The 19,152-nt window shown below is 28.1% G+C and overlaps 2 protein-coding genes across 4 annotated transcripts; both read left to right on the forward strand.

The window, feature by feature from the left end:
- The first annotated feature begins 178 nt into the window (after positions 1-178).
- LOC132919353 (serine/threonine-protein phosphatase alpha-2 isoform) lies at positions 179-9,938 on the forward strand. 2 transcript variants are annotated; one of them, XM_060980914.1, is made up of 7 exons: positions 179-548; positions 671-802; positions 5,741-5,971; positions 6,025-6,239; positions 6,306-6,419; positions 6,479-6,622; positions 8,925-9,938. In XM_060980914.1, the coding sequence occupies exons 1-7, from the start codon at positions 494-496 to the stop codon at positions 9,021-9,023; spliced, it is 990 nt and encodes a 329-aa protein (XP_060836897.1). In that variant the 5' UTR covers positions 179-493; the 3' UTR covers positions 9,024-9,938. The 2 variants fall into 2 exon arrangements, with proteins under 2 accessions (XP_060836897.1, XP_060836898.1); XM_060980915.1 differs by having other exon boundaries at positions 7,084-9,023.
- Positions 9,939-15,023: 5,085 nt separating this feature from the next.
- Positions 15,024-17,823, forward strand: LOC132922629 (uncharacterized). Of its 2 annotated transcripts, none has more exons than XM_060986240.1 (3): positions 15,024-15,110; positions 16,006-16,428; positions 16,666-17,823. In XM_060986240.1, exons 2-3 carry the CDS (start codon positions 16,046-16,048, stop codon positions 17,549-17,551), a joined length of 1,269 nt encoding a protein of 422 aa, XP_060842223.1. In that variant the 5' UTR covers positions 15,024-15,110; positions 16,006-16,045; the 3' UTR covers positions 17,552-17,823. The 2 variants fall into 2 exon arrangements, with proteins under 2 accessions (XP_060842223.1, XP_060842222.1); XM_060986239.1 differs by lacking the exon at positions 15,024-15,110 and adding an exon at positions 15,145-15,435.
- The last annotated feature ends 1,329 nt before the right edge of the window (positions 17,824-19,152 follow it).

Here is a 19,152-nt window from a genome sequence, read left to right on the forward strand (position 1 = left end):
AGTAGGAACAACTTTACTAACAAGACGCCGTCGCCGACCCAGACGACAACCCCACCATAATAATGTTGTGTGATTTTGAAAAACGGTCGGTATTCGGTACACGTCGTGGAAGAATAAACAATCCCAGGTGCGGGGTGGGGGTAGTGAGTGTAAAAAATGGTTGATGACGTAACGTCCGAACTACGCCATTTCAGTCATTTCACTTTACATAGTCGGGACGAGTACGACGGCGTTCCCTTTTCGTCGGTCGCGATAACGTAAACAAAATATTTTATTTTATTATTTTTATCCGGCTTCCTGTAAAACAAAACCGAGTACCATCAACTCGCAGCGTCTCTGTCATTTGCACGTACCTGCATCTCGCACGCCGGCTTAACATCACACTCGATCATCACATCAAGCATCGTGCGGCGGCGGCGGCTACAACTATCACCACGACCACGGACTCCGGCACGACAATAATCACGACACACACACCGCGCACGCCGAAACAATGACAGACAGTGATAAATTGAACATCGACAACATAATTTCGAGACTCTTGGAAGGTAAGCCGCCGGCGGGCCATAACGCGAATGCGGCGCTGCCGTCCGTCTTTGGGTACCTATTTTGGTCGGTCCTGAGGACCGACGACGATTCATTTGTAACGATTGTTGTAACTGTTCAACAGTGCGCGGTGCGAGACCAGGCAAGAACGTTCAGCTCTCTGAAGGTGAAATTCGGGGCCTGTGCCTCAAGTCCAGGGAGATTTTCCTATCGCAACCTATACTATTGGAACTCGAGGCACCGTTGAAAATATGTGGTGAGTACCTACCTTGAATGTCGAGTTTACGTGGTTGTTAGCCATACACTGTTACTAATTGTTACTATAAATTGGTTATTGTACTATGCGTGTTATTTGGATATCTTGGCCGCACTATATATGTAATGTAATATGTTATTGTATGCTGTCAAATACATAAAATGCTGTAGTAGTTTCTTGTTTAAGTTTAGGTACCTACTCCAAATTATATCATGTTACTTATTAAACTCAATTTAAATAAATTTGTATCTTAAACATTTAAAAATTAATCTTGTAGTTGATCTAAAATGCTGCAATTTAAGATTATCTATTTACATTTAATAAATTGAATTGCTAATTAATTACAGGCTATATAAACATAATTCAGATTTTTAATCCATTATTTCATATAAATATTGTTGAGTGATTGTCCTTCATTGTTTTCTTCAGAATGTTTGTGTTCAAACATAAAATTTATAGTTAGGTATTAAATTGGAATAAATATCTTACCTTATATTTTGATCAAAAAGTATCCTTTATACTTGATAAAATTCTTAAAATGTAATTATATGTTGAGTATTTATAGATCAGCATTCTTTTTGAAATTTTAGTTAGTTTAAATAATAGGTAGTACTTTAGAATATGCTTTCCATCAATATTTGATACATATTCGTTAATATAAGAGAACTTGATATTGAATTATTAGTTTAAAAAAATTGTTATTACTTTAATAAATTATATACTTTAAAGGTTTTATTGTTCAATATTAAGTGTTTAACATTTATTGTTATTTATTATCTATATAATGCAATACAATAAGTAATATATACAGTATGTCCCAAAAGTCACGTATCACCCTTAATATCTCCATAGAAAATCAAATATTTAAATGCTGGTTTTTTTTTTACAGTTATTAATATAGAAATTCTGATTGAATAGCATAAGATTTAATTTTTTTTTTTCAATAATTCAAGAATTATTTAAAAACCGCTTGCCAAGTCAGAAATCGACATGTAAACTTTCTTGATTATCAATTTTTAGAAATTTATTAATCGTATGCAATATGTATGTATAATGTATTTTATTTTCATTTAGTGAGATAGATATCTGAGAGCGGATTTGGTTATTTGGAGTCTTGTTAGATTCACATTGGCTAGTGAAGATTTTCAAAACTTTATATTTTATAGTTAAAAGTTCTGAAAATCTTTACAGCACTTCTCCTAGCCAATGTGAATCTAACAAAATCTGCTCTCCAGTTTTGGTAATCTACCACACTAAATGAAAATCTAGCTAAGAATAACTATTTTTTTTAACTGAAAAATTAAATAATTTTTTTTGAAAATTTTTAATCTCTCATTTTGTATCTACTTAATAATCCCTTTTTAATGAGCTATCAACCAACTTTTTAGCTATTATAGTTTTGAAAAAAGTTTAAAAAAAAATAGAAATTTTGGGATTGTTCACGTCGACGTTTTTGTGGATTCAAATTGTTATACCGCTTGAGTGTGATATCAGATCTTTCATTAATATTTTATGTTAAAGCTAGCTTATTACTACTATTAAAAATCAAGAAAGTAAAAAATGTTAATGCCATTAAGTTTTTTAAATTTTCAAGATATTTTGTTGATCATACTTTTAAAACAGTTCAAAACAAAAAAAATATTAAATTGAATAAAAATTGACCAAATAATAAGCCAATAATGTTTTTGAATTTCCAAGAACACCAATTTTGTTGTTACCTAGCAAAACACAAAACGCATGATATTTCATCAATTTTGATTGATGAAACTCTGGTTTTTTTTTATGACAATTTGTAAATATTAATTATTATTAAAGTTTTTATGTAAGAACATAATCTGTGTTCTCTTGTTAGTTTTTTACAATATTTTAATTTTTAAATGCATTTTCAAATATTTATATTTTTCATACTCATAACACACCTAAAAATTAAAATATCATAAAAAACCAACGAGAGAACACAGATAATGTTCTTACCTAAAAATTTTATTATAGGTCAATTCACTCTAATATCAAATCTAAAAGCACACTATTGAAACTGGTAAACAAAAATTTACTATGTCGTGTGTGTTTAAGACGGAGATAACACATTCGTATGCGACGTCCTCTTAAGAATTAAAATTTCAATTTTTGATAATTGGTATTTGTGTATGTCAATTCATATAATTTAAGAAAAATTACTTGTTTCACATTTCAATAATTAAATATTTGTTTTGGCCTGACAATACTTATACATACCTAATTAAAGTTTTTACTTCGATTTATTAATTTTAGGTTCAATTCATGATAATAATAGTACTTAAAAATATGTAACCAGTTTTGCTGTTCAGCTAACCCAGTGTTTCCCAACCTTTTTTTACTCAATGCCTCTTTTATATTTTAAAAATCCCCCCCCCCCAGCCGCATAAATTTTTTAAAATGATAAACGTTTTATTTTTTAATAAGCTATTAATTTAAGACAAAATATCATTTAGCATTTTAACAGTACAATTTAGTTAATTTTATATTTAAATACCTACTAATAATATGTATTATATAATTTGATTTTGAATTTGCTAATATAAAATTATAACATAAAAAATACTTATGTGACTAATGACTGTCCTGAGGTTGATGGTTTTCTGATAACGAAATATCTGGCTCAATAGATGTCAGTATTAGTCTTAAATCTCCTCTTTCACATATTTCTAATTTGTTTCTTGATTTGGTCAAAAGTAGTTGAACTGCAATAAAGCCTTTTTTGACTAGGTATGTCGACGGAAAAGCCATAATTAGTAATTCCACTTCTTTCCAAAGTTGAGGGTACATAGTTTTTTGTTTGAGTCAAAACAACTCGTATCCATTACGAGTATGTTCCACTTATCGGAATCCATACGATAATTTCGATAAGACAATAATAACGTCAAGTACCTGCCTAGTATCTAGAATCTATAGTCCGATAAGATTATTATTTTGATGTTATTTACGAGTCTATACTCTATACATATTATACCTACGTAATTCTGTGGATTACATTTGGTATTTTAAATTAGTTTTTATTCTACGCAGTTATATATTTCATTACAATCAGTTATAAACAAAAAAAATTTAAATGATAGATGAGCCCCCTTCAAAATAAAAAATGCTCACAAGGGGGCGGTAGCACCCACGTTGGGAATCACTGAGCTAACCTAACGATAAGACACTGATATTGTTATTTCCATTCTAATCAAAACTTTAATTAGGTGTGTACGAGGGATATCCAAAAAGTAAGAGTACTGAGGCTCTCACGACCGTAAGAAATATTTTTTTACTATGTTCAATACACTTCCGTATAGCTTTACTCCCATTCTTTATAACAAAACTTTAACAAGTTCAGTTTGTGAAAACTGTGGTCACAAGAATTTTTCTCGTGAAAAATGTCGATCGAGTCTGCCGTCACATCCTTTGTCCACTTTTCGACTGCCCCTTCACCTCTTCGTCAGTAGAAAATTTTTTTTCACCTATGTGCTTCTTCAGGGAAGTGAACAAATGGTAATCTGAAGGTGCCAGGTCAAGGAATACGGAGTGCGGTTCAAAACATCCTATCCAAATGAGTTCAAAAATTGCTTCACGACATTGGCTGTGTGGGGTCTGGTGTTTTCGTGCAGCAGGCAGACTCCTCTTGTTAACAGACCCCTCCTTTTATTTTGAATTGCTCTTCTCAATTTTTTTAGTGTTTCACAATACCTTGCTGCTTTGATGGTTCTCTCCATGAGGTAAATATTCAATCATGTAGTCCAAAAACACTGATTTTTTTACGGAAATGGTGGTTTTGAACTTTTTGGTTGAGGGTGAACTGGTATGACGCTAGTGTTTGGACTGTCTCTTGGTTTCAGGCGTATAGTGTGCAACCCAAGTTTCATCTCCAGTAACAATAGACTTGAGAAAATTATCACCCTCCAGTTTATAGCGTCCCAAAGAGGTAATGAATGACGGTGCAGATTTCGCACTTGGCGGCAGACTTGATCGACTTTTTCACGAGAAAAATTCTTGTGACCACAGTTTTCAACATACTGAATTTGTTATGGTCTTGTTATAAAGGAGAGGAGGAAAGCTATACAGCAGTGTAGAAAACATAATAAAAAAATATTTCTTACGGTCGTGAGAACCTCAGTACTCTTACTTTCTTGATATCCCTCGTGTATTATGTCCACATAAAATTCACATTTAAATAAAAAAAAAATCTCTACAGAGATCTTAAGGGTAATATGGGAATTTTGGGACACGTTGTATTATACAATAAGGTATAATACTATGGGATACATAATTTGACATCTTAAATAAAAGAGTGTCTGCAATGATACTTCAGCTTATTTCTTCACTTATTATTTTTAATTAAAAATTTGTTAGAAATATGAGATCATAAATATTCTTTAGGTTAAGATTTTACATAAAATTTAAGTGTAGCAAGTTTGAGAAAATAAGTCTTGTATCAATTAATCATTAAACTAATGATATTTTATGTATATAAGATTTTTAAATATTACCAAAGAAAAAAAGAATTTGCGAAATTCAAAAATAATTAAATTTTGTTTTTTGTTTGAAACTACTATCAAGGAATATAAAAAAAAAATAATCGAATGTATTAATATGTATAAACAACTGTCCTGTCGTTTAATTGAATAATTTGTTTTGTTAATGTTTAAATTTGTAGTTGTAATGTGTTTTAAAAATTCTTTGTTACTATACAGGACCCAAGTGAAAGAAAATACTTAAATTGCTTAAAACTAATAATATGTAAATTTAAAAGCTTACAATTCTAGATTATTTAAATATTTTTTCTAGGTGGAAATTCCTTAATATTTAATATGTTAATCTTGCAACTAGATTTGTATGGTATTAGTATTTATAATATATATGTATTTTAAATTTTTTAAATATTCTTGATTTAAAGTAAAATGTTTTTGTTTTTTTTTCTAGGGGATATTCACGGTCAATATTATGATCTACTGCGTTTATTTGAGTATGGCAGTTTTCCCCCAGAGTCAAATTACTTATTTTTGGGTGATTATGTCGACCGTGGTAAACAGTCTCTGGAAACGATTTGTCTGTTGTTGGCATATAAAATAAAATACCCCGAAAATTTCTTCCTTTTACGTGGCAATCATGAATGCGCTAGTATAAACAGAATATATGGATTTTATGATGAATGTAAGTAATAATTAAAAATGTTATAAACCTTTAATGTAATAATTTATTAATAGGTAAACGGCGGTATAATATAAAGCTCTGGAAAATATTTACGGATTGTTTTAATTGTTTGCCTGTGGCAGCAATTGTTGACGAAAAAATTTTTTGTTGTCATGGTGGTCTTAGTCCTGATTTGCAATCAATGGAACAAATTAGGCGAATTATGAGGCCAACAGATGTTCCTGATCAGGGACTATTATGCGACTTGCTCTGGTCTGATCCTGACAAAGTAATAATATTTTATTATTTATATTTTTGAGTTTTTATAATTTTAACTAAATACATTTTTTTAAAGGATACAATGGGCTGGGGAGAAAATGACAGAGGTGTTTCGTTTACATTTGGTGCTGAGGTTGTGACTAAATTTTTGCATAAACATGATTTCGATCTTATATGTAGAGCTCACCAGGTTTGTAAATATTTAAATAAAATTAATATTGTTAATTAATTTTATAATTTTATTTTTAGGTTGTAGAGGATGGTTATGAGTTCTTTGCAAAGCGTCAGTTGGTCACTTTATTTTCAGCACCAAATTATTGTGGAGAGTTTGACAATGCTGGAGCAATGATGTCTGTTGATGAAACTCTAATGTGCTCATTCCAGATCTTAAAGGTATGATGGATGTTAAATTGATTTCATATAATTGGAACTTATTATAAGTATTATTTTTTGTACTGAAATTAAGTATTATTAGCTTTAGTAAGGGACATAGCTGTGTTAGGGTGAGCTTGGTTAGAATATTATGTATTTTTCAATTCATTAGAATAATGCATAAAAATATGATTCTATCTAGTTAAAAAAACTTAATTTTATTTACTTATATTATACCAAGTATTATATAAATATAAAATATATAATTCAAGAAATTATGTTACATATTATGGGAATTTTGTATTTGGTTTTAATTGAAATAACTTGTATTTCAATACATGAATATTATTTGTTTTTTAATACAATCTTATGCAACTTTTATTTCCAACTTAAAAAAATGTAAACTTTCAGTTTTTTATAATGAAAAATTATTTTAGTTTAAATTAAAAATAATACTTAAACATATTTTATTTGTTTTAAAGACTGATAGATTCAAATACTGGAGACGCATAAAATTCTATGATGCTAATGCATCTTTTCCGTTGTCTAATTAGTAAGTCTCAATGGGCAATCTTTTAATCCTTTTCCTTTAGTTGTTCATATTTTTTTTCTTATTGACCTAATTTTTTAACTGCACGAATGATAAGAGCAGTCCCGAGTCATCTGAGTATGCCAAATCCTACCTTTTATTATTAATTTAAATGTTTAATTAACATATTCATACATAGTTCTGTTTAAAACCTGGTATTAATTAATAAAGTTATCTATAAAATTAGCATGATTAGTGTTAATTGTTGTTTATTTGGTATGTGGTTATTGAAGTGTTAAGAAATATTTGCTTGTTAAATTCACTATTTGCATAATGTTGGAAATTGGCCCGTTCACAAAAAAAAAAAAATGTATAATTCAGTTGTAAATATGTATAAAAAAAATAAAATTAGGGTGTACTGTGTATGGTGTATGTGTATGATTACTTACTAGTTTATTAAAAAAGAATTATATCATAAATGATCTAGCAAGAGGTATGTTTTTGAAAAAAATTATCACACATGTAATTTAGAACCATTTTATATTAATTGTTTTTATTTATAACATTAACTAGTATATTTCTGTTATTTCATTTTTGTCGAGTCATTCTTGTAGACGAATAAAAAAAGTGTCTATACTCCTTTCAAGCATGATAAGTGAAATCTTTTCAATTTCTTGTGTTTTATTTTTGGCAAGATTTTTAAGAGTATATGGTTTGCTAATGTAATCTTGAGGTAATAGCCAATATGTATTCTTAAAAAGTGGTTACTAGGTAAGTGATAGGTCAATGTGAAGATGCAATGAAATCAGGTGTCCTAGAAAATGCTGTATTTAAAAAGCCATTGTTTTCTTTATGTGTGGTGTTGATATGGTATCCATTGACAAGTAGATATCAACCATTTTGAAAATAATGTAACCTCTAAGTATTGATAGCAGTCATTTCAAAAACATCATATCCTTTAGCGGGGCCCTTATTTATTTTTATTATATCATAAAGATACCATAGTTGCCCTCAGAATTCTTTCATGGTATAAATAAAATTAAGTATTTATTTTTTAGCCACTAGAAAATTAAATTTTTTTCATTTAGTTACATTGATATGGACTTGCCCAGTCTTATTATCACTTATCATTAAAGGGTATATCCAGACTTCTCAAATCTCAGTATTAACTGTTATTTGATCAAATGATTGTTTTCTTTAATTTGTATAAATATTGTATTATTATGTACTATGGTAACATATAATGTTTCCAGGTAAAAAATTTAAACTGTATATTGTTAAAACATCTAATTCTTCAGATGTTTTAATAATTACAGATATTAACTGTTGTATTTTAATTTAATTTAAAATTTATTTTTATATACATTTTGGGAGCAATTGAAAATTGGTATTTTTTAATTCTGAGTAAATAAATTTATATTATTTTATTCATTAAAGTAGGTACCCTTCGTAATATAATTACTAATTAATATAAGGTATAGTCTTAATCATTAAACTTATAAGTATGATGAGTCCATTTGGTTACTTATAATGAGAGTCAGTCCATAAACAAAGTGATATTAACCAAATTTGCAGCGCTTGTACCTTCAAGGTAACCAATCTCGGGATCTTGACACAGTTATGATAACTTATTCCACCCATTTTTGAACTTGCTAACTAAACTAAATTATTCTTTTTTAAATATTTTGTATAGTATTAAGTGTTAATTTAACATACAAAAAAGTATTGAAATAACAACCAACTAGTTATTAGCATTATAGTCCTATTGATTGTTTAAAATAAATATTTTTCTAGCCGGCCGACAAACGAAAGTACATGTATGGAGGATTATCATCAGGCAGACCAGTTACACCACCCAGAGGATCTGGTAAACAAGGAAAAAACAAAAAATAACTCATCTTGATGCAATATATATTTCTATATCTAGGTACGCAACAACAAAGTATAATTTTAAAAATTAAATGTTATATAATATGAAAACAAATGAAATTTTTTTATATAGAAAAAAATTATACCGAGTAACTAGTTTAAATAATTATGTATTTATATCATTAAGTACTTTTAAACTCCATCATAACGTTAACATAAAATCTCAAGATCATTTTTATTAACTTTAATTTGGAGTATTTTTAATTATTTAATATTATTGATATATTGTATTTGCACTTATTTTATTTTTCATACTCGGTCTTTTTTTTTCCTTTCCTTTTTTTGTTTTTAGTTTAAGTCTTAAATTATATTTTATTTTTGCTAACTTAGTTTTGTCCACGTATTTAAAACTGCATACAATTACTAAAAAATAAGAAGTTGCAATTTATTCAGTATAATTCTAATTAAATTGCAACATAATAATGAAACCAACTATATTTGTTATTTTATCGGACATTATTAGCTCATATATTTTATTGTAACTATGATATATTTATAAAACTATTGTTTTATACAAATTTCAAAAATCAAAATCCCAAAGTTAAGTACAACATTAAAATTAATAATTATTGTTATTTATTGTTTTGTGTATTTAGATTACACTTTCGTTGTAAAACTATTATAACATAATATTGTACATTTTTAGTAGAAATACGTAAATCAGAACATATAACATATACGAAAGTGTTGAATACGATCCCAATTGGTATATTAAAACAAATCACATGCAATGTAAATATCGATATATTAATTATTATAATGTACATGTTATGCATTAAATATTTAATGCAGGTACATTATGAGTAGTAAAATGTAATTTATTTAATGAACGTCTTGTATTACTTTTTTTGGCAATAAACAAATACCTTGCCTATATAACACTTATTGTAATTTGTTGATAGCAAATGTATTATTTTATTATATACCAAATGGAAAAAATACTGTGTTTTTGTTTGCTGCCCTTGTATATAAAACAAAAGTAGTGAGTTTTTGGGTGATTGTAAAGATTAAACTATATATTTGCTACCAGTTGGAATAATTAATAATTATTTTTTTGTAGCTATGTATAACAAAAATATTATTAGTATAATAAATCAGATTGTAAACTTGACCTAACCCTTGTATGGTAATGTTAAACTGCAGTGGTGTGTGTGGTTAGGACACAAGCTATGTATGCAGTATATAGCTTTGCCAAAAATAAAGAAAAAAAAGTTACATTTATTTTGTATAAAATAAAATTAAATACAGCTTATATATTAAAATTAGTGTTTATTAATGTTTCTATGAATATTAAATTTAAAACAATTTAATAAGTTTCTATGAAAGAAACGAAATTATTTTTTTTTTTACAAATGAGCTTGTATTTTAAATTGTCTGCCCGTATTGTTATTAAGACATTATTTATGTTCAGTTATGGTCGAAAAGAGATATTCACATTTTGTACATGGCGGTTGATAATATCGCAGAATCTTGATCGTTTACCAAATGTAAAATATATCACTAATATATATAAATATAATAATAGGCCACTGCTCACTGGTAAACAATAAAAAGGTGGACTGTAAGTTTAGCTCCCATTTATTTTCGGTCAAAATACTCTTATAGTAAATACGGTTGTCGGGAAAAAATAGATTGATATAAAGCCAAAGAAAATCGTAAGTCACTGTTCTAATAGGTTTTGAATACAAAAAAGATTCGAGTATGTCATCTACTGGCCTGTAACATTTACAATTAAATTCTTAATTCAATGACAAATATTTTGTTCATTGCATTGTTTACACAAAACTATTCAGTTAGTATATATTTTTAAATGATTTTATAAGACATTTATTTTTCTATTATTAATATGGTAAGTTTAATTAATTTTTCCAAAAACAAATCATATATAAATCATAATATGATAATAAGTAGTATAACTTTTAAGTTATAACGATTGTATTATTATTTCTTTTCTTTAATATAATGTCTAGGTTGTATTAAGTATATATATGGAAGTTAATACAGAAGTCGAGGCCGAGCTGATAGTGGTACTGGCATGCAACAATTTAAATTTAGTAATAAAAATACTAATCGGCGAGCTGGACATTGGTGTGACGTTATTTATTGACTGTCAAACATCACATAACTAAATATTATGTTTTTAAAAACTAAATATTTAATGAACCAACACTTAGTAATAAACAGTAAACCAATCAGTGGCGGCATGTGTGCAGGTGCAAATGCATCACATGGCATTTTATATTATATATATATACTATTTTTTTTTTTTTTTTTGTTTAGTTTAGTTGATGTGTTTATAAATAAAATACAATTCATGGTTTGTTGAAATGTATTTAGTTCAAATAAATGTTTATACTGTTGTTCCTAAGATATCGCGTGATTATATGTTAATATTTTTAAATACATGTAATATGTATCTACATACCTATTAAAATTAATAATAAATTATATAATTATAAATGAAAATAAGAAAATGCACACATGCTATTTTATTAAAATAGTATCATTTTTTTTAGAACTTTATTATTGTAAACTGTTCATTAAGAATATCGGGGTGCTAAATAAAATATTTTTAGGTAAAAGAACTTCTAGGTATGTCTTGACCAATAATCGGTCAAAAAGTCCGTTTTAAAAAAAGTTGGACTAAAAGTCCGGATTCAATTTTATAGTCCGACAAAAAGTCTGAAAGTACAAAATATTTTATATAATTAATATTTATTTTAAAAATTTAATAATGTTTGTAAACATTATATATTATACTCATTATATTATTACATTTTTTTTCGATTTTATAAACACGTTTATAACTTTTTTAAAACGGGCTTTGTCCGCGATTCGTCGTGTGACCATATTATTAAAGTAAAAAGAGCTATGCAATTGTACACACCAATATTTGTGTGCAACACTGTCAGGTGAGGTGTGCACGGCCGTACAAAATACGTACTGTTGATGAGTTGGGGATAGCGAAATACAATGCAACTTGTTGCGCAGTTACTACTGCGAACCGATTTTCAAAATTAACGTTGGTTTTTGTTTTGTGATGGTCAATGCTTGTTAATTATTAATTATTATTTTGTGCGCCACCGCCTATTTTTAACACTACGAGCCGCCACTGAAACCAATCGACTCTTAAACAATTTACTGGTTCGATGGTCTATTAAATTAATATATATTTATTTAAATAATTTTACTCTAACAATTAATGTGGAAATATAATATTAACTTTGATCCTAATTTTTCTATGATAAAAAAAAAAAACGTCGTTTCATACGCGACTTGACATTTGATTAGTTTATAACAGGGATTGCCAACCCACGGCCCTCGAGATCTATCAAACATTTGCAAAAAAAATTAATTTTGTGCCAATAAAATATTCTAGAATACCCACACAAACGCAATATCCTTATTATTAACAACGTACCTAACCTAACTTATTTTATAATAATAATTAATTCTGTTTAACAATTTTACTCCAATTTTTTTTGTATTGGGGCAAAATCATAGATGAAAATTTGTCATAGTTTTAGAGGAGGCTAAATATTTAAAAATACTTTATGGCATATCAAAGCCGCTCTCTGCACTTGCAAATATAATATTACCCTAAACACCATGAAAAGCTAAGCATGATTAATTTAAACATACTATAGGTGTTATAAATTTACTCGTACATATATTAGAAGAAAGAAAATTAAAAAAAGAAAGATAATAATGGTTACACAAATTATAAAGAATAACAAAATTATTTAATATTAATTTACAGTAACAACCTTGTTATCTATATTGTTATGTATATTAAAATATTTATTTTAAAACAATATATCTATTTATTTTTGCAAATGAATGACTTCTCTATCAATTGTTTTGGAAATATCATTTTCTATAATTATGATAGCTAAATTGTTAAATCTATTTTGCAACATAGATGACCTTAAGTCCTTAACCATGTTTTTATTCTTCTCGTTGCTGAAAAACTACGTTTACATGTAGACGAACTTATGGGAGAGTCAGTGCAACTTGCATAAGCTTTATATATGTTTGGATATATATCTTTAGAAGTTACTGAAGTCAAATCTATAACTTCTAAACTAATACTGCTTTTGCCAGTTGAAAAATGTATGTTGTTTTTCACAACACACATTGTTGATTAAATACTTATACTTTTTATATCCAATAGCTCCTAGAGTCCTAGACAATAAACAATGATCTTTAAACAACAAGATATCGATTTCGGCGCAGTGAAACCACAGAATAACACATAATGTCATAGAACAATAATAATATTGTGGTGAATCCAGAATACTAGATTCAACCTACTTTAAAATTTATTACGCTATGGACTGAGGTAATGGAATCAGAAATACTAACACAATAGATATTTTTTGTAACGTTTTTTTTTTTTATTTGCGTTCCAACAATAATTGAATTGAAAGTTAATATTTTACTTATATTATTTTCGAGGGGGCTAAGCCCCCTAATTTACGCCTATGGGCAAAATACTAATATAATTTTATATGTGGCCCGCAGGATTGTAGTTTATTTCCTAAGTGGCCCTCAAATTAATTTGGGTTGGCCACCCCCGGTCTATAATATTCTAAGATCCAAGACCCTGGCGATGACTAATGTCTCATGACCATGGAATATGGATATTAAGTAAACTGTAAATATTCTAACCTGTGATCTATTGTCCTGTTGATAATACAATTGCAATTTTATCGTTATGTAAATTAGACTATCAGTCTAAATCAAAATGGTATCCATAAATTTGAAAGGACTTTCTAACTTGATCTTTAGTCAAATTTAGAAGCTTAACATTTCCGGTTATTTACCCAAATGTTGTAGTCAAGATCAATAATTGAAAATGTATACTTTCACATCCAATAACCACACAATTATTAGATACTATGCTGAAATTTAAATTAGTGCATAACATATATTAAATTATAATAATGAACATTAGTTAACCGCATCCATACAATCTACTGGATTATTCCGACAATGTGGTATGTTTAGAAATAGTAAATAATGTTATAAAATAAGATAGAGTATTACCTAAAGGTTCATTTCTAAGATATGAAGGTTTAAATTTTTTCCCCGCAAATGCTATTTCAACTAATAATATAAGTATTATTATGCATACGTTAATTTTATACTTTAATCAGACCTTCAAATTTAATAGTTTGAGATTTAAAAATGTATATGTCTAATTATGAATGATAATATGTTCATTTGTATTATTATTTTTTCAGACATTTGTATTCGAAAATTATGGTGTAATCTATGTAAAAATTCAGTAGGGGTTCATTTTTCCAAAAATACAGTGTAGTGAACTAGATTTTCACTGTATGCCATGAATCATAACCCTTATTAGTTATTACACTTTGATAAACACATTCACTGCAGTACTGCACCCAAAATTTAATGCAATAGTAAATTAGTAAATAGAGCATAGAGCTGGTCGAACGTTTTTATATTTTATACAATTAAATCGGTAGATGCTTACTTGGTGGTAATAGATGAAACCAGTATAATACCAATAAATATAATGTAATAAAATATAGTGTACTGTGTACAGTAGTACAGCACACACTATCCAGTATCCGGTATCGTACGGTTAAAATTACATATCAAGTAAAAACACAGAAAATCAACGTACGGAATTCAGGTTTTCGGGAGTGCGGTAAATTATAATAAAAATTATTAATTTGAATTTTTGAAACGAAAATACAAATATAAACCTAAACTAACTTGACCATGTTTGGGATTTAAATTAAATTAAACTTTCCATGGAACAAAATATTAATACGACGCAAGCGCTTGCGTGCTACTCACGGGAATTATATCAGAAAACCATATTTTCAGGCACGGTCAAGATATCTAAGCCAGTGTTTCCCAACCTATGGATCCCGCGAAATTTTTTTAACTGGTCGCGACTGGCTAATCTTACTCATAAGTAAATAATATATAATCATATTATACGATCACATTTTTTTCTAGGGTAGGTGGGTCGCATTACCAACAAGCGGTAAATTTGAGGGTCGCCATTACAAAAAGGTTTGGAAACACTGACTATATCTTCTAAGAACGTGTTTAAAGGTATGAGCACTGAGCAGTCTGTGGACACTGGACACTCATGAATGCGTATCTTCTGCGTTGCTCTAACCTCCCGGCGTTCGTTGTTCGTTGTTTAAATTTATTATATTCTGTGATGTTTATATAAATATACGATTTTTACAAATTGTAATTATCGAGCAGCTACGATAATTTTTGATGATATATTATTATTATGTGGTATAATCGGAATCGTTTGTAGACAATGTAGACAATAGGAACTTTTCTGTATTGTTTGTATTGCTTATTCTACGCTACATATCTATCGGTTAGTGTTCAATTATTTTTTATTTTAAGAAATAGTAATTTGTATTTTTGAAGTTTTTGTCATAATTAGAAAATGAGCTCGGATTTTTTTCAAAATGGGCTTTAATCGTTTATCCTGATATATTTATATATATTATATATATTTTTTCATTTGAAACATAGTTTCCACTTTCCATTGAATTGTAATAATTTTAACTTAATTTTGACCCTATGGAAATGACTTGTTTGGTGCTAATATATCATTTCAATAACAATATATAATTCAGTCAATTTAATGTATCACAGTGGTGCAGTAATTCAATTTATAGGAGTTAAATCCTTACATCTCTCACACATGCATAAATATTACAAATTAAAAAATTGTACTATATAATATTTACTATCTATTTATTTGCTTACTGTTCAATGTTTTGGTAACATTTCATATTTTTATCATAATTGTACAAAGTATATATTATAGGTATATTTTTTATGTTAACATTATTATTAATCATTATACAGAGTAATACCTAATCATTTTCTATGTGTTTATTGTTATTGATTAATTTAATTTTGCATTTTTAATTTATAGTAAAAAATACAAGCATAGAAAAATAACACAGTATAAAATTATGAATGAAAACAAAATGAATAATGATGAGTTTCAAGAAATCAACGACCAAGAACAAGAACCTCAAATTGCTATTGAATTAGACAATGAAATAATTCAACTCCCTTTATCAACCTTTAATGATATATTAGACAGAGAAATTACTGACTATATCTTGAATGATGAAACTGATGAAGATAATATTATTGACCCAAAAGAGTTGGTAAATGTTGAGGTTTGGAAAAAAAGATATAAAGATTTGGAGATTCAAGCCAAAGCGTTTCATATAATAGTAAAAAATTTTGAAAGAGATTTAAAAAAAGATATGTTTGCTCAACCACAGAGGTGTATGGCTGCTTCAGTTAGTCAAGATGTTAAAATTTGGACTAGCAACAAATCGAACATGTAAGACGTATAAAAAATAATAATTTATTTTTAAACAATTTGATAGCTTTAAGCCATTTTTAAAATTGTAATTAATTATATTTTGATATTTTTTTTATCTAATATTCATATAATTATTAACGTAAAATTAACATGGTCTGTTAATTAATTTTATTATACAAAAACAAATCATTTAATACCCAAAAATCAAAATATATCATGGTTACTAAATATTAATATTATTTAACTATTGTTTAGGGCCATGCTCCGTGGGAATTCTAATAAGGAACATGAAATATTTACAATATCATCAGATAGTGAGGATGAACCTATCATTACAACTGATACATCAAAAACCAAACTAATTCTAACAAAAAATGATAATATTGATTCAGTATCAGATAATAATTCCAAAATGTTGAATGTCAAATATAAGCCAGGTCCGCTATCAAAAAGAAATGTTTCTGTGTGTGATGTAAAAATTAATAGTACCAATAAAATAATCCCACTAAATACTGAATTAGGCCAAAAAAAGTTAAGTAATGTAAAATGCTTATCTACAACTATGCGTAAACGGAAACCTGGGCCAAAATCAAAGACAATGTTTGTCGGTGATATGGTTTCTTCTAATTCTAAAAATAAGGAACCTGTTGAAAAAAAAATTTGTCATAACAAAGTTATTACTGATGAAAAATCAAAAACAAATTTGTCGAATTGCGATTCAGCAAAAAAATTAGAAGTTGCTAAACAGCATAATTTACGCTTCAAGTTTTTAAGTTCAAAGTATCCACCACCTTATCCCTTAATACCGCCACATAACACACAACCATTGTGGAAAAATGTACCACCAATACCTAATATGACAATCAAAACTTCTGGAAATAAAGTGACATTAATTTGGGATTTGAATTTGAAATCTGATACAGCAGAAATCAAGATGTATGAATTATTTGTATGCCAAGAAACAGATGCACATCCTGACATCTCAATGTGGAAAAATAAGGGTAATATAGAAGCAGATAAGTTGCCTATGGCTTGTGAACTAGAAGTGTTTGATTTAGGATATATTTATCATTTTGCTCTGAGAGCAGTGGATGTTCACAATAGACGGGCCCCTTTTGCTTTACAAAAAGCTAAGATTTAGATTAATAATTTATACTAAGTATGTTATGTAAAGCATTTATTATTACTAAGTTATTAGCCATTGGGTTAAGTATTGTGAAACAATATTTTTGAAGTTTATAATTAACTTTATTCTCTTAATTAATTAATGTGGAGGATATATTTTTTAATTATTAGTTATACAACCTATTGAATTTTTTCTATGTAACTATTATCTATTGATATCTATTATTGTCACTTAAAACATCTAGGACAGGATAATTTGATTAGAATTATATTCAAGTGATATTATTATTTGGATTTATAATTTTTATTTGATTATTGCAACTATATTTCATTCTATATTGATATTGTATACAAATTAATAATTTTTCAAAATATAATCATTAGTTATTTATTAATGCCTATCAACTAGGTTCACAACAGCTTACAACAGAATAAATATTTGAAGAGACAGCCTCAAAAGAGATTTAGATGATTATCTTTCTTACAGAAGAAATGTATGAAGATGAAGGAACTCGGTGTCTAGGTACTTCATCAGCTGATTTAGTCCAGTATTCTTAATTTATAAGCACATTTAGGGGTGTATTTATGGGGGGGGGGGGGGCTTCAATCCGTAGAATCTATTACTGCCAATTTACTGAAATACACGCGTCTGTCGCGTCTCAATCGCTGCATAATAATTAATAATTATACGAGCCCGTATGAGCTAAAAATATTTCCGATAATACGACGGTCGGCTAAATCAGCTAAATGGGAGAAAATTGAATACAAATAATGACTCACAACTGCTATAGAGGCTTAAAGTGTCTGTGATAATTTAGTGTACATAAACATGTATGAATTACTAAAATTACTAGCTATAATACCACTAATACCAGTCATCCATCATCCGACATCCACCGCTTCAGCTGAACGCAGCTTTTCGAAGTTGAGAACGAGAAAACTCAAAATGTATTTAAAAAATAGAACTTTAAAATCCAGGCTAGTGGGACTTGCACTTTTAGCTATTAATATTTCATAGAAACATTGACATACCCATGTCTTTACAAAAAAATAGGGACTGGATGACATTTTATTAGACAAATTTGCCAACAGAGGCAAAGAAAGATATTTAAATTTAATATAATTTGTTATATTATTATATATTTTATTTCATTATTAGTACAACATTAAAAATTAAAATTGTGCAAGTACATACTAAATTTTTAACTTGTTTTTAAATAGGCTGAATTAGGGAATTTTGGTTGAAGAAAACACCTCAGCGCTCAGCACCTCCCAAAAATATCTAAATACGCACCTGAGCACATTTTTTGCTTGTTTTCCTAACTGATGTGTCTTGATGTTGCAGTCTGAAATCGTACCTAATCATATTATATTGTATAACGAGTGGAAAATTTAAACACAAAAAAAATTTAGTGTTAATTTCAGCTGGCAAATGCTGATACTGTCTTAGTCGGGACTCGTGGGGGAGAGGGCTATATTATATCACAATTCACAATCAATAAATATAGTGGTACTTACACAGAATAGATTAAATACTTACCTATTTATTTTTACCAAACTGATACGGCCAACGATGTCTGAAGTTTTTCAACAAACAATTTTATATGAGAAGGAGTA

This window comes from Rhopalosiphum padi, chromosome 2 (genome assembly GCF_020882245.1).
Source record: "Rhopalosiphum padi isolate XX-2018 chromosome 2, ASM2088224v1, whole genome shotgun sequence".
In the NCBI taxonomy this organism is placed as follows: domain Eukaryota; kingdom Metazoa; phylum Arthropoda; class Insecta; order Hemiptera; family Aphididae; genus Rhopalosiphum; species Rhopalosiphum padi.

Bases quoted from the DNA above. Each gene is read 5' to 3' on its own strand.
- LOC132922629 (XM_060986240.1), top strand. From the start codon at position 16,046: ATGAATGAAAACAAAATGAATAATGATGAGTTTCAAGAAATCAACGAC. The intron at 16,429-16,665 runs GTAAGACGTATA...ACTATTGTTTAG, and splicing joins ACTAGCAACAAATCGAACAT to GGCCATGCTCCGTGGGAATT.
- LOC132919353 (XM_060980914.1), top strand. From the start codon at position 494: ATGACAGACAGTGATAAATTGAACATCGACAACATAATTTCGAGACTC. The intron at 803-5,740 runs GTGAGTACCTAC...TTTTTTTTCTAG, and splicing joins GGCACCGTTGAAAATATGTG to GGGATATTCACGGTCAATAT. The intron at 6,240-6,305 runs GTAATAATATTT...ATTTTTTTAAAG, and splicing joins TCTGGTCTGATCCTGACAAA to GATACAATGGGCTGGGGAGA.